The following is a 15,972-nucleotide window of genomic DNA, read 5'->3' as shown; positions in this document are numbered from 1 at the left end:
TCTGTCTCCTTTCCACCTCTTTTTGGAATTCCTTCTCTGCTTCTTGAGCTTTTAATTTCATCTCCACAGCTTTTGCCGGTAAGACCGGTTCTCACTCTTTTCTGGAAGTCTCTCTCTCCTTCTCTCTTCTGTCATTCTAGTCTCCTTCTTTCCAGCTCTAACAGCTGTTTTGTGGCTAGGGTAATTATCTTGGGTACAGGTCTCCAATCAGTTTTTGGTTCTGATTCTTCAATCTGTTCTGGACTGGGACTGAGGTCAAAATTCGCAAAAGGTATCTGCATTATAGTGGACCTTTTGGCCTCAGGAGGAATTTTTAGCTGTGTTTTCCAGGCTGCAAATCTCAGTTGTCCCCAACTTAGGGAGGATAAGGTTTCACATACCCATCTTTGTATTATAATTTACCATGTTGCTCTAATGTGTGATTACAAGAATTTGCCGTAATTATTTACAGATAATTTCAGCCACTGAACTTACCCTCTTTGGCTTCCAATCAGTTTCTCTGTATCCGATTCAGGCTCATTTTAAAATTTGGACTCTGGTCAGATTTTCAGTGCACTTTGGTCAAATTTTGGCTCAAATAAATGGAGCAATCCCAGACATGAGCTCCCAATTTGGTTACAAACAAGAGGGCAAGGTGGATTGAATTATTATTACTGTTCCCCCCCCCTTTCACCCGTGACTGCGATTGTTTTTCATTTTTAATTAAATTTGTTTCCCTTATTATTCTTTCCCATGTTGAAATTGGCCATGGTATTTTTCCCAAACTCCGGTTTATGAGGTCCAATGTTAAAAATAACCCCACAGCAAATTCCTTAAGGTGTAACCAAAACTAGGATTTATTAACTCATTCAAAACCTGAGGGATGGATTGCAATACACATTCACACTCACGAGCACACAAGGGAGAAAGGCAGAGAAAGAAAAGGAGTTACTTTAAAAAAAAAACAAAAGGTATTGGCGTTAATTCTTGTGAGTCAAGTCCAGTGAGTCAACGTCCAACAAAAGTTCTTTTAGGTGGTTTTGTCTGGCAGAATTCCTGGTCCTGGTCCTAGGGACTTGGTTGCAGGTTGAAGATGCAGCAAAGTATTCTTGTATTCTGGGAATTAGTTCACTCTGTAGGTGAAATACAGGATCCTCTCTGGAAATCCAACTTTGAAAGAGACGCAGGTCAAAGGCGGGCTGCAAGCCTGGAGTCCAATTTTCTCTTCTGAGGTTAAAATCACAACTCAAAATAGAGTCCAAAAGCTCTATAATTAAAATACTTCAAACAGCTCAAGTTTCAGTCATGTGACAGGATGGTTTCAGGTTGAGCCATTCAGCTAATGATGTATGTTAAGGACCCTTGTCAAAACCCATTGTACTTTGAGCAGGTAACTGTGGAACCATTTGTACAATATTGGGGTTGAGGAGTCACAAATAGCTCTGCCTTTGTCCAGACCCGGCTTGTGCAGACTTCTCTTCTATTAGTCCTTTGCGTTGGCTTGGCTGGAACGTTCATACAAGTCACATTCAAGAGGTTGATGAGTTAGCCATTGTCCATTGGAACAGCTTAGAACCTTCTAGAACTATAAGCAGGTGACGAGCTGTGACCATTTTATCAGCCCAACAATTGTCCATTTTTTATAAAAAAAAGAATTTAAACAAGAGAATATGGAAGATAAACAAATTTTAAGGCTTTTTTTTCTTCATAACTTCATGGCATGACAGGTGGGAGAGATGGACCAAGGTTATAGATTCAGCAAACAGTTTCAGAAGATCAGGGGCTGAGCATAAATAGTCATAATTCTCACACCAAAATCACTCACTAAGTTGCCAGCAATTTATTCTGTTTGCAGCGACTTTATATTTTGCTTTAGCTAACCTCAGGGGATGTCTGGAATGGGTGCCTGTCATAACAACTGAGATCGGGAACCTGAACCCCTACCAACCTAGAAAGTTAATTAAAGCTGACAAACAGCCTCAAAAAAGTGATAGGTCAAAAACAGCTCAGAGTATAGGCCTGTGATGGGTACTTACACTGAAAGTGCAGTGGAACCGAGAACGAGGATACTTTATATTGCAGGTCTACCCAACACATGTTTAGTGGAAATGTTCTTCATTTCTTTTGGCAAAACAGTAGGTTAAGGTGGATTTGTATTATTACTCTCTGTTAAATTGTTTTAAGGTTATCACGTTAACGAAAAGGCCAACATATTCTCTTGTTTAAGTTCTTTTTTTTTAAATGGACAATTGTTGGGCTCTTCTCTTATCCGCAGCTCCTGGTCCAAAAGATGTCAGGATACTTACAATTGAAGAATAGCCTATTATACCTCATCCATCCAGAAAGACCCTCCAGGTCCCCATAGCTGCATTGTTTTTTTTTAAATTGAGTCCAAGTCTTTCACCTCCACTATTCTCTCCAGAAGTCCATTGAAAGTGTTGATCACTGTTATATTGTTGTATTACCTGTAAAGAGCTAGGAACTAATTGTTATGTGTTGTGTTCCAGGGGGCCACATTTCACAGCTGCACTAGGTAGCCATGTGATGTGTAACAGAACCAGCACAAACCATTCCTTCTTATGTACGAAGCAGCATGACAAATATTAAACATAAAGAGCTCTCATCTTTCAAACTTAAAGTGTAATTATTAGCAACTTCAGGGAACCAAAAGACAACAAGAATGCACAACAACTTTCCTTGTAAAAAAGAACTGGCAGTATGTAGTCCTACATATATGCTTCATTATTTTGAACATCTGTTCCCTTGCCCAATCTAGCAATTTAATAAGCAGTGTTCTGATTCCATCTTGAACGTACCTTTATAAAATCACCTCTCAGCCTTCTCCGTGCTCCTTCCCCACCCCGCTGTTCATTTAGGTATTCTCCTCCTTTAACCACTGCTGTCACCAGCTGAGTCCTCCTCCTGTCTCTTTCCTTTTGCGGCTTTTCGGGGCAATTGAACTTTGCTGTTGTAACCTCTGAGCAGGAATTCCAGACCCCTTGAGAATTCCCACCCATAATATTCATCGACGTTGCAACAGCAACAGGAGATAAAAGCGGTGAATGAGGGGGGTAACCAAAAAGATCGCTGAGAGAGGCTGTCAGGTTGCGTGAGAGGAATAGCATGGAGCAGCACTGAATAGACTAATTAGGAGTGACAATGACAGGAGTAGCCAGGAGGAGCACTGAGGAGTGGAGCAGGAAGTGATGTTGAAGGGAAAAATAAGAAGCCGTGCTTACAGGGGTAACTGGGATTGATGCTGATTTTCATCTATAAACATGGATAAGTGGTATTGCTCTGAAGGTACTGTCCATATGGTGTTTATGGATTTACTATGTGGCGTGTGAGGCAATGAACGATACTGTTGCCGTGTCCTGAAACTCAAAGCTCCCATATTTGTGATACCTCTCTCAGATTATCCTTGTTGCTGACTAATGTTACCACCAGGTGAGAAGGGTTGAACTGGCTCCTCTCTGTTCAGCCTCCTTCAGTTTCTTTTTTATGAGGATATTATTTTTCCTAATCCAATTGTATTTAACTATTTAAGCTTTAAGCAATCAGGAGCCAATCAAAATAAGTTTTCTTGAGTCAAAGAAAGCGCAAATTTATTAACCGAAAAACCCGAGAAAAATAATAATAAAAATGTGACGTCACACACACAGGTATCAAAAATAAGGGAAGTTAGAGCCCAAGAAACAAAGGTTTAAAACTATACAGTTAAGTGTCCTTTGATTATTTTGAGGGAGTAAATTTTTAAACGTTGTGGCCGATTTGGATTAGCATGTTTGGTGGATGGATCATATATAGAAGATATCACAGTTATTAACGAGATCTTGGTTCACTGGTAAATTTCTAGTAAATTGGAATCCTAACCAGGTAATATCCTTGCTCTGAAAGAGAGAGAGAGAGAGCTCAGCTTTCAGCCTGTTTCCTCTTCTGAAAACGTTCTTGCAATCTCTCTGTAGTGACTGCAGCCTGGCCTGTTATACTTCACCCATTATGTATTTCCAAGGGGGTTGGGTGAGTCTGTCAGTGGCAGCCATGGTTTCAATATCCAGCAGTTTGCATTTTAATGTCTCTTCCGTAGACAGTGACGAGTTTCAATGGGTTTCTGAATGATAGGAAATGTCTCTCTCTTCGTACTTCCCTGAGGGTGCCTTGTTTTTCACCTTCACCTTGGAATCATATTTTCAAAATTAAAGGTGCATAGCCTTGTGGCACTAGTTGGCTCAGTATATAAATCCCCTTTCTGGTGTTGTGGTGAGCTGGACTGAACACTGCTAGTAGCTGTGATACCGCACCACCCCCCCCCGTCGCACCCCCACCACCACCCCCATGGCCTGATGGCCTCCAAGCACTCAGTGCTAGATATTCCTCCCTTTTATTGCTTGGGCTGTATTGTGACATGTTGACACTTTTAGTGAGGCCAGGCATTCAGAACATTTGTTACATTCCCAATTCCAGTATTGCTAAGGAGGAGAAGGGGAAGTTATTTAAAGAGCCACTTTGACTGAGTCAATTGATCACTCTGGGACCACTTGCTCCAGTCAAAGCGGCAAACCTAAAACTTGGAATGGATTCATTTTGAGCCAGTGGTACAGTAGCAGTTTTTCTTCCTCAATTGAGGCGTTTGTGTCATTGCTACCATTAATGGCTTTTGCCTCTGATTTGTTATATCCACCCCAGGAAATGGACTGAGGATAAGGGTACAGGCAGAGGTTCTGCCCCGTCAAAGATCCATTCCCCATTGCCACAGAAGGAAACATCTAACTCTCACTGCCTAGACTCACTCACCCTTCATTTTCGCTGGGTCAAAATCCTGGAACCCAGCATAACCACCCCCATCACCTAACAACACCTTCACTACATGGCCTCCAGTGGTTCAAGAAATAGGCCCACCATCATTATCTTGAGGATAAACACCAGCTTTTCCAGCAATAGCTGCCTCCCAAAATAAACATTTTCTAAAGAAAAATAAACATAGAAACTAGGAACAGGAGTAGGCCATTCTGCCTTTTCAGCCTGCTCTGCCATTCATTCTGAACACGACTGATCATCCAACTCAATAGTCTGTTTCCGCTTTCTCCCCATATCCTTTGATCCCTTTCGCCCCAGGAGCTATATCTAACTCCTTCTTGAAAATGTACAATATTTTGGCCTCAACTACTTTCTGTGGTAATGAGTTCCATAGGTTCACCACTCTCTGGGTGAAGAAGTAAAGAACAATGGCTGCTAGTGCAAGTTTCTGCAAGGCTGCTGGCAGCTATAGAACAGTCTCTGAATATGAGCCAGTGACTTCTGAACAGGATGGGTGGAGATTGAGAAGAGGGGATGAGGATGAAATTCTAGACAGGAATGTGATTAACGATGGGTTCGGTGCTCCCCAGGGTCACCAACTCTGGTTGGACTTATTCCTGAAGTTTTTTGACATGAGCTCCCGCCTAATGAAACAATGTTTTTCTCTTCCCCTCTCCAATATTTTTATAGCCATTGAATCATCAAGTTTTATAACCCATAGAAGCAGGGAGGAAGGCCATTTGGCCTGTCATGTCCATGCCAGCCCTCTGTAACAGCAAATCAACCAGTGCCACTCCCCAGCCCTTTACCCATAGCCCAATAATTTTATTTCTCTTCCACCTTGAAGTTTCTCACCAAGTCACTCACCATCCTGACTTGGAACTGTATCGCCGTTCCTTCACAGTCACTGGGTCAAAATGCTGGAACTCTCTTCCTAACTCCCTAACTCTAACTCTGGGTGTATCTACACCACATGGACTGCAGCGGTTTAAGAAGGCAGCTCACCACCACCTTCTCAAGAGCAACTAGGGATGGCCAATAAATGCTGCCCTAGCCAGCGATACCCATATCCCATGAATGAGTACAAAAAAACCCTTTAAACGAAGCTAGTCAAATAAAATGAAAAGAATGCTCCATTTTTAAAAAGTGCCCCTGTGACTTTTCTCCCTTGCTGCTTGCCGTAGTGTTCAGGAAGCAAACCTTTAGGGTGAGCAACCCTAGAGCTCTCTGTGACCTTGAAGCCATTTTATCAGATTGGTAAACAAACAGAACAGTGTCCCTTTAAGGCTTTCGGAGAATTAGGTTTTCTGGTTCATGAAGCTCTCAGTACTAAGATGGCTTCCTGCTGTTTTATAAGCACAACATGTCATTAGCTGAGTTGATATTCTGTGCAATGTTTAATATACTGTAGCATGACCAGAAAACAAGCTGAAAAAAATCTCATTTGAAATTTGATTTGTTGAAAGTTAATCTTATGGGGGAAAATAATCAAAATCTCCACAGCTGTAAAGCAGTATTAGTCACGAGACTTAACTGTGGATTCTGTTTGGAAATGAGATTAAAGGAGCAACAAACTGTGGTAAATACTTGGAATGTAAATTAATTACCCCTAGATGTGTTCCATCTGTTCAGTCTTTATTTATTTCATTCACTTGTTTTGAAAACGGTGGAGCCCAGAAGGCGCCTGCTTCCTTCATGGTGAGGTCAAAGGAATAGCATTTGGTAATGCCAGCCAATTGGACCTCTGCCGACCCAGTCCACACCCAATATCATCATTGTGCATGTCCTACCCCAGAGCATCGATGGCTGTTTTTGTTTATTTTGGTTTTATTTATTAATCTTTGCCCCTCCCTTCCTTCCACAAAAGGAAGGAAACAGGCTATAAAGACAGAATTTTTGGGGCCCTCAAAAGGTGGGAACAGAGGCTGAGGGCAAGGTGGGACCCCCAGAGAATACCCCCAGTGCTGGGCGGTGTGTCAGTTTCAGGGCGCCGATCCCGGCACTGGCAATGATCACCAGTTCAGGAGACATGCAGGCCAGGATTCCTGCTGTCCTCCCAGTTAAGGCTAATTAACACAGCTCAAAAGTTCATTTGGAGCTCAAGGAAGGGGAAGGGTGGGATCTTTAAAGGGGCTGACAGGTTCTTAAAGCTGTCAGTTTCATTACAGCTAAGGGGAGGTGGATATGGAGTGGGAAGCCAAACAGGGTTGTCAAAGGGCATCATCTTGCCCCATGGGAGAACTATTGGGGCAAAGGGGGACTTAGTATTTGGTAAGGGGGGTCCCTTTGGAACTGCACAGGTTACAGGAAGAGTGGATTCTGAGTGCCCATGCATTGAATGTGGTCGTCACCTCCCTGGTAATGGAGGGGGCAGAAGATCAAGGCGCAAAGTTGCCCAGGACAATTAGATGGCCATCCGCCCAAAAGGAAAGCCCCAGCTGGCATTGGGGGCACCATTGTCAGATTCTGGGCACCTCCCCCCCTCCTCCCCCATGGCAATGACAGGCCACACCCTCCTCAGGAAGGGCAGAATACTGGGCATCAGGAGGGCATTGGAGAGGAAAGAAGAGGGGGGAGGCAATGAAGGCCAAACCCTCAACACAAGATTGACTACTGAAAATGGAGCTACCTGGAGATGACCAAGAACCAATGCTGCAGGAGGCTGCAGCTTTCCAGGCAGATGGCCAATGACTCCACTGCCCTTATGGCCAAAACTCTTGCACTTTGCAGCATTGCTCAGCATGCCCTGCCAGTGGCCATCAAATTAACTATGGTCTTGAAATTCCTTGCTTCTGCCTCCTTCCAAGGATCAGTTGCAGACCTTAGTGGCATCTCACAGATGGCTGCACAACTCGCATCCCTCTGGCCACTGATACCCTCTTTGCCACAGCTGGACAGCACATTCTTCCAATGACTGACATGGCCTCACAGGGACGTTAGACATTTCTGGAGGTGCAGGGCATCACTGATTGCACCCGTTGGCCATCAAGGCACCCAGTGACTGGCCAGTGAGACCCATCGACAGGAGGGGCTTCCGGTCCCTCAGTGCCCAACTCACCTGTGACCACATCAAGAATTCCCTCCATATAAAGGCAAAATACTGTGGATGCTAGAAATCTGAAACAAAAACAAAAAATGCTGGAAAAACTCACCATCTGTGGAGAGAAAAACAGAGTTAATATTTCGAGTCAGACTGACTCTTCTTCAGCGCTCCCTTCATGTGTGTGTGTGCTGGCTTTCCTGGCAGCTGCCATGACTCCTTCGTCCTCCGCCAGTGCAGGCTGCCTCAGATCCTCATTCCAAACCCCAAAGTGCATGGATGAGGACAAGGGAGATCCCTTGAAGAGATGGCTATTCACATCACCCCTCGCTCAGACCCTAGGCAGAGGCATAGAGGCAACGCAGTTAACACCATCTGCTCAGCTAGACAACCACTGAGCAGACCATCGGGCTTTTGAAAATGCGATTCTGGCACCTGTGCTGATTGGTTAGTGCCCTGCAATCCCTTCCTGCAAGGGCCTTGGTCATCGTGACAATCTGCTGCACTCTCCATAACATGGTCCTCCAGACAGGTATGAACCTTGAGTGCAGTGAGGCCCTGGAAGGAGACAACCCATTGGGGGAGGAGCAAGAACAGGAGATGAGAGAGGAGGAGGAATTGGAGATGACATTGTATCTAGAGGTGCCACTGCTGCACACCAAGCTGCCCTTCTCCTGCCACTCTCCAGGTCGAGGACCTCCCTCCCCTCCCTCACTGCCTCCAGCATTAGGTTCAGGCTGGCATCAATGAAGCAGGTGCCAGGCCTCCGGCTTCTCTCTGACTTCTCACTTTTTTCTGGTGCAAAGGAAGATCTTGCCACAACCAGCAGGTTTCTCTCTTAGGACAGCCAGCAGCCTCAGTGATGGCTGCCATGGGGTGTCTGAGTGAGTCCAAAAACATTGCCTGACCCACCTCAATTCCCACGTGCAGTGGCTCTAAGTGGACAGAAAGCCCACCTTCATATCAATTAAGGACTCACCCTTGTGAAATGCCTGCCCAAAAACAGAGCCACCTCCATCCTATTCCTGTGACCAAAGCTCAGCCCAAAGTTGTCTTTTTTAAATTAAGGGGAAATTCCCAGATCCAGTGCTATAGGGTCCCAGCATGGCTCAGTTGGCAGCACTTTTACCTTGAGGCCACTCTGGAGGCTTGAGCACATCACCTTTACTGACACTGCAATGCAGCAGTGATGGAGCTCTGCACTGTCAGAGGTGCTGTCTTTTGGGGTAAGACATGAAATCGTCTGTTATCTCAGGGGAAAGAGAAAGATCCCATGGCACTTTTATGAATCAGAGGAGGGCAGTTCCCTTCAGGATTTTAGCCAATATTTATTACTCAAATTCTTGTCTTATGAAAAAAAGTTGAACAGGTTGGACCTTTACCCATTGGAGTTTAAAAGAATGAGAGGTGATCTTATCGAAACATATAAGATTCTGATGGGAATGGTAGGGTGCATACCCGGAGGATGTTTCCTCTTGTGTGTGAGACTAAAACTAGGGAAATAGTTTAAAAATAAGAGGTCTCCATGTTAAGGCAGAGATGAGGAGAAACTTTTTCTCCTGTAGAGTCACTGGTGTGTGGAATTCTTTTCCCCAGAAACCATTGGAGGCTGGGTCTTTGAATTTATTCAAGGTAGAGTTAGACAGATTTTTGTTAGGCAAGGGAGTCAAGGGTTATGCGAGAGGCAGACAGGGAAGTGGAGCTGAGACCACAACCAGATCAGCCATGATCTTATCGAATGATGGAGCAGGCTCAAAGGGCTGAATGGTATTCTGCTGCTCCTCTGTTCTTAGGGTTCTAGATCTGACAGCATCTGTGGAGAGAGAAACAGAGTTAATGTTTTGAATCCATATGGGTCTTCTACAAAATTAAAGAAAAGCAGAAATATGATGGAGTTTATACTCTTTAAATGAGAGTGGAGCAGGTAAAGCTGGATAGCTGGGGTCTGAGGAGAGATTGACAAAGCTGTCATGGACACAAGACAAAGGGAATGTTTATGGTACAGGTGAAGACTAAAGAAGGTACTGATAGTGGCATAAAGGTAAGAAAGCAGAATGTATTAATAGCAGAACAGAGGTAAGCACTCTGTGAAAGAGCAACATAGAACAAGTGACAGACAGCCCATTTCGGGGGTGGGGGTGCGCGGGAGGTGGGGAGAGGGGCAGTGATTGTGGAAAAAGGATAGAAAAAGGGATTATAAAAAGGGATAAAAAGAGGGATAAAACAATGAATTAATGAATAAAAATAAAAATAAGTAAATGAAAAATAAAAATTAATTTTGAAAAAAGAACTAGAAAAGGGAAGATGAAGGAGAGAGGTCTTGGTCTGAAGTTGTTGAAATCAATGTTAAGTCCAGAAGGCTGTAAAGCGCCTAACTGGAAGATGAGGTGCTGTTCCTCCAGTTTGCGTTGAGCTTCACTGGAACATTGCAGCAGGCCAAGAATGGACATATGGGCATGAGAGCAGGATGGTGTGTTGAAATGGCAAGTGACAGGAAGGTCTGGTTTTCCGCAAAGCAGTCACCCAGTCTGCATTTGGTCTCCCCAAAGTAGAGACCATATTGGGAGCAGTGAATGCAGTAGACCAAATTGAAGGAGGTGCAAGTGAAGTGCTACTTTACCTGAAAGGAGTGTTTGGGCCCTTGGACGGTGAGGAGAGAGGATGTAAAGGGGCAGGTGTTGTACCTTCTGTGATTGCATGGGAAGATGCTGAGGGAAGGGGATGAGAAATTGGGGGTGATTGAGGAGTGGACCAGGGTGTCTCAGAGGGAACAGTCCCTATGGAATGCTGACAGTGGCGGGTGAGGGGAAGGTGTGTTTGATAGTGGCATCATGCTGGAGTTGACGGAAATGGCGGAAGATGGTCCTTTGAATGTGCAAACTGGTGGGGTGTAAAGTGAGGACCGAGGGACCCTATCATGGCTCTGGGAGGGAGGGAAATTGGGGGGGGCAGAGTTGCGGGAGATGGATCAGACATCGCTGAGGGCCCTGACAACCACAGTTTTGGAGAACCTCAGTTTGGGATGAAGGAAGACATGCCAGAAGCGCCGTTTTGGAAGATGGCATCATCGGAATAGATACAACGGAGACGAAGGAACTGAGAAAATGGGATGGAGTCCCTACAGGAAGCAGGGTGTGAGGAACTGTAGTCAAGGTAGCTGTGGGAGTCGGTGGGCTTATAATGAATATTGGTGAACAGTCTATCACTAGAAATGGAGACAGAGAGGTCAAGGAAGGGAAGTGTTGGAGACGGACCATGTGAAGGTGATAAAGGGGTGGAAATTGGAAACGAAGTTGATAAATTTTTCCAGGTCCGGACAAGAGCGTGAAGCGGCACCGATACTGTCATTGATGTACCAAAAAAAGAGTTGTGGGAGGGGGCCTGAATAGGACTGCTACAAGGAATGGTTATGCCACTATTAGCACCTTCTTTCATCTTCACCACTACCATTAACACTCTCTTTGTCTTGTGTCCATGACATCTTTGTCAATCTCTCCTTTGCCCCACCTATCGCTGACCTTCCATCCAGCTTTACCTGCTCCACCCCCCCTTAAACAGTATAAATGTTGTCACATTTCTACTTCTCTTTAGCTCTGAAGAAGGGCCATACAGACTCTAAATGTTTACTTCATTTGTCTCTCCACAGACGCTGTCAGATCTGCTGAGTTTTTCCAGGATTTTCTGTTTTTGTTTTAGATTTCCAGCATCCGCTGTATTTTGCTTTTATTTTTTCTGAGGTTTCTAGATCACCAAAGCACATTTTCTGGTCATTATCACATTGCCTTTTATGGGAGCTTGCTGTGTACTGGAGCTTTTTTCCTGCATCACAATAGTGACTACACTTTAGAAGAACTTATACAATTTCCTGCATCTAGTGACCCATGAGGCAGACAAAGCACATGCTTCCATCTGTTTTTCCTGGAACAAGTCAGTAGCTAATAGCTCAAGGGACACCACATCAAGTATGTGAGTTAGGTGGTTGAGTTCGATAAGTGGATGATGTGGGTTATTGGGTGGGTAGGGGGTGAGGTGGGTGAGGTGGTGAGGGTAGTAGGTGCGTAAGCAGGTAAGAAGTGAAGTGGCTAGGTGGGTAGAGGTGGGGACGGTAGGCAGGTAAATGGGTAGGGGCGAGGTAGATAAATGGGTAGGCGTGAGGTGGGTAGGTAGGTGGGTCAGTTAGCTAAGTGGGTAGAGGTAGGTGGGAGAGGGTAGTCATGTCAGAGGGTAGTCACGCGGCGGGGAGGATGGTAAGTGGGGATTTAGGGGGTAGTCAGGTGTTTGGACGGGTGGTCTTGGGGATAGTCGTGTGATCGGGGGGTAATCGGGTAATTGGGGGTAGTCGGGTGGTTGGAGGGGTTGTCAGGGATAGTCTGGTGGTTAGTGGGGTGGTCTAAGGAGTAGTCGGGTGGTCGGGGGGGGTAGTCAGGTGGTCAGGGGGATAGTTGGGTAGACATGGGGGTAGTCGGGCGGTTGAGACGAAGTCTGGGGTGGGGTAGTCGGGTGGTCCTAATGTAGTTGGGTGGTTGAGGAGTAGTTGGGGGAGTTAGTCGGGTGGTCAGAAGGTAGTCAGGTGGTTGGGGGTGGTCGGGTGGTCCCGGTGGAGTCCAGTGGTTGAGGAGTAGTTGGAGGGGGGGGTTAGTCAGGTGGTCGGGAAGGGTAGTCAGGTGGTTGAGAGGTTGTCGGTGGGGTGGGGTGGGGTAGTGGGTGGTCCTGGTGTAGTTCCGGGTGGTTGAGGAGTAGTTGGGGAAACTAGTCGGGTGGTCGGAGGGTAGTCATGTGGTTGGAGGGTTGGTCAGAGGATAGTCAGGTGATTGGGGTTGTTGTCGGGGTGGTAGTCGTGTGGTCAGTGGGTAATCGGGTAGAGAGAGGATGGTCAGGGGTATATGGGTAGTCAGGGGGGTTGGTAGCTGGGTCGGGTCAGGTCAGGTGGGTAGTTGGGGTGTCAGGGGTAGTCACGTCTCAGAAGCAGAATGGGAAGGTTGTTGGGTCAGATCAGGGGGGTAGCCGGGTTGGGTCGGGAGGGTTAGGTCTTTTGGATCTGGAGGGTGGTGAGGGCAGAGAGTTAGTATTGGGCTGCAGTATTCAGGTCAGGTTAGGAGAGTTGTAGGGTTGAGGGGGTTCTCAGGTAGTTGGGAGTATGTAATTGGAGGTTCGTAGGATTGATTGCAGGGGCCAGTTCTGTAGTTATCCAAGTGCTAGACTCGGATTTAATCTGTCTGACATTTCCTGGGTAACTATCCAGGTAAGTACTGTGGAACTGTCCAAACCTAACTCAGAGTCGGAGACATTTGTGAAGGGACCCAGGGAGCAAGGGAATTGCCTATTGGCAGTTCAAACTTCCAGGGCACTTTCCACATGGGTCCGCATATCAGGACTTCCACAGTGTCCTAATACGCACCTCGGTCGTATATCTGGCCTCCAACAATCTGGAGCAGAATGAGAACCTTTCAGAGGAACTGTAATCTGTTTATCTTTTTTGGACATTTTGAACTGCTGAGTATATATCCCTTGTACATTCTCCAAGAGGTGGCTTGTTAGAAAAGTCTACAAAAGTAGCTACAAAACTAAAAATGGGCATGTTGCAACAACACAACCACATTGAAGATGCTACGTTGCAATATTGGGAAGGAGAGTTTCATAATTTTAATCATAATTTGACACCAGTGACACCTTCAACTGCAATTGGCAGGCTTTCTGCCTTTCTGTCTCATGAAAAATAAATGTGAAAGGTCGTACATTCAGAATTCAGAGTTTTGATCTCAGCCTTTAGTAGTGTAATGTGGATTGGCATGTTTCCATGGCAGCGCCTCTCTCTTCAGAAATTGGAAGAGAAAAGGCCTTAAAGAGAAGCAACTGTCAGCTTAAAATTATACCTGAAAATGGAGCTGAAAGACTCAAGAATTCCTTCAACTCCTTTCTGTTTGCAAATTCCCCCAAAGCAGCCTTTGTGCACAGCAACCACAAATAGACTTCTGGCATTTGACAGATATTATCATTAAAGAATGCAGTGGCCTCATCAAGTCAGTGATCATTTTAAAGTTTAGAATCAGAACAGTTGACTTTCCAAGTCTGCGGCTCAATGTGTTTCAACATGAGGCAAATCATTGGTACGTGCCAAGTTGATGCCAGTGGTCATGCTGGTCTGATTGTTCTTTATTGCAGGTGTGAAGGAACTACAACCACAGCATCATTAAGTGTAACTTGTAATCACCAATGGATGGAAGACAAGTCATTGAATGGGTTGGGGTTAGGTTCAGTTGTAGCACAAATTAACCTGTATTTACTCAATTTGTGATGTTTGAATATAAGATCATTAGGAATAGGAGCAGGAGTAGACCATACGCCTCCTCGAGCCTGCTCTGCCATTCAGTAAGAACATGGTTGAACTTTGACATGAACTGTACTTTTCCACCCTATTCTCATATCTCTTGAGTTCCCTTTGCCAAATAATCTATCAATCTCAATTTGAACATACTCAATGACTGAGGAGCCACAGCCCTCTGGGGTAGAGAATTCCAAATATTCATAACTTTCTGAGTAAAGAAATTCCTCCTCATCTCAGCCCTAAATGGCTGACCCCTTAGTTCTAGACTTTGCTGCCAGGGAAACAGCAGAATCTATCTTGCCAAGCTCTTGATGAATTTTATGTTTCAATTACATAGGACCACAAAGGTTATAAGGCACAGTAAACAGGCCATTCAGCCCAACCAATCCATGCCAGTATTTATGCTCCACTCGAGTCTCCTCCCATCTTTCCTCATCTAAATCTATCACTGTAACCCTCTATTTCCTTCTCCCTCAAATGTTGTCTGGCTTCCCCTTGAATGCATCTAAAGTATTCGCTTTGACAACTCCCTGTAATAGTGAGTTCCACATTCTCAGCACTCTTTGGATAAAAAAGTTTCTTCTGAATTCCCTATTGGATTTCTTGGTGATTATCTTATATAAATAGCCCCTAGTTATTCTCTTCCCAACAAGAAGAAACATTCTCTCTTATCTATGAAATCTATGAAAAGCTTTCATAATTTTAAAGACCACTATTAGATCATTCCTTTTTCAAAAGGGAAGAGATCCAGCCTGTCAATCCATTCTTCATATGTATGCCCATGCATTCCCGGGACCATCCTTGTAAATCATCTCTGCGGCCTCTCCAGTGCCTCTATATTCTTTCGATAATATGGTGACCAGAACTGAATGCAGCACTCTACATGTGGTCTAAGCAATGTTCGACACCAGTTTAGCATAACTCCCCTACTTTTCAATTCTACATCCCTACTTGTCAAATTAATGAGGTCACCTTTCATCCTTCTAAACTCCAGAGAATATAGATGCATTCTACTCAATCTCTCCTTACAGGACAAGCCACTTAAACCCGGAATCAATCTAGTGAACCTTTGTTGCAACCACTCCAACGCAAGTATATCTTTCCCTAGGTATAGAACCGTAGAATCATAGAAAAGTTACAGCACAGAAGGAGGCCATTTGGCCCATCTTGTCCATGCCAGCCCGAGGACACCCAGGTCCCCTTTCTAATCCCACCTTCCTGCACCCGGCCCAAAGCCCTGCAGCTTACAACACTTAAGTGCAGATCCAGGTACTTTTTAAAAGAGTTTAGAGTTTCTGCCCCTACCACCATCTTGGGCAGCGAATTCCAGACACCCACTACCCTCTGCGTAAAAAAGTTCTTCCTCATGTCCCCCCTACAACTTCTGCCCCTTATCTTGAATCTATGTCCCCTGGTTCTAGAATTCTCCACCAAGGGAAACAATTTTATCCTGTCCACTCTATCTATTCCCCTCATAATTTTGTACACCTCAATCAAGTCACCTCTCAGCCTTCTTTGTTCTAAGGAAAATAACCCCAGCCTATCCAATCACTCCTCGTAGCTACACTTTTCTAACCCTGGCAACATTCTTTTAAACCTCCTCTGCACTCTCTCCAGAGCTATTACGTCCTTCCTGTAATGTGGTGACCAGAACGGCACACACAACTCCAGTTTTATACAATTCCAACATTATATCCCTTACTTTTATATTCTATACCTCTGCCAATGGAGGAGAGCATTCCATATGCCTTCTTTACAACCTTGTCTACTTGAACTGTTGCCTTCAGGGACCTGTGTACTTGTATGCCAAGATCTCTCACTTCATCTACCC

At 45.0% G+C, this 15,972-nt stretch overlaps 1 protein-coding gene across 3 annotated transcripts in view; it reads left to right on the top strand.

Moving 5' to 3' along the window:
* Positions 1 to 15,972, top strand: part of kremen1 (kringle containing transmembrane protein 1) — a 253,321-nt gene that overhangs the window by 171,561 nt on the left and 65,788 nt on the right. The window contains exon 9 of one of the 3 annotated variants that reach the window (XM_041202489.1): positions 2,255 to 2,309. The exons of the other annotated variants lie outside the window; for them this stretch is intronic. Coding sequence (XP_041058423.1) covers positions 2,255 to 2,291 — 37 coding nt within the window. The 3' untranslated portion in view covers positions 2,292 to 2,309. Of the gene's footprint in view, positions 1 to 2,254; positions 2,310 to 15,972 lie in introns of those variants that run through there. 3 annotated transcript variants of the gene reach the window in all.

This window comes from Carcharodon carcharias, chromosome 13 (assembly GCF_017639515.1).
Source record: "Carcharodon carcharias isolate sCarCar2 chromosome 13, sCarCar2.pri, whole genome shotgun sequence".
NCBI classification, from domain to species: domain Eukaryota; kingdom Metazoa; phylum Chordata; class Chondrichthyes; order Lamniformes; family Lamnidae; genus Carcharodon; species Carcharodon carcharias.
The sequence above is the reverse complement of the archived record's forward strand: the minus strand, read 5'-3'. Positions and strand labels throughout refer to the sequence as shown.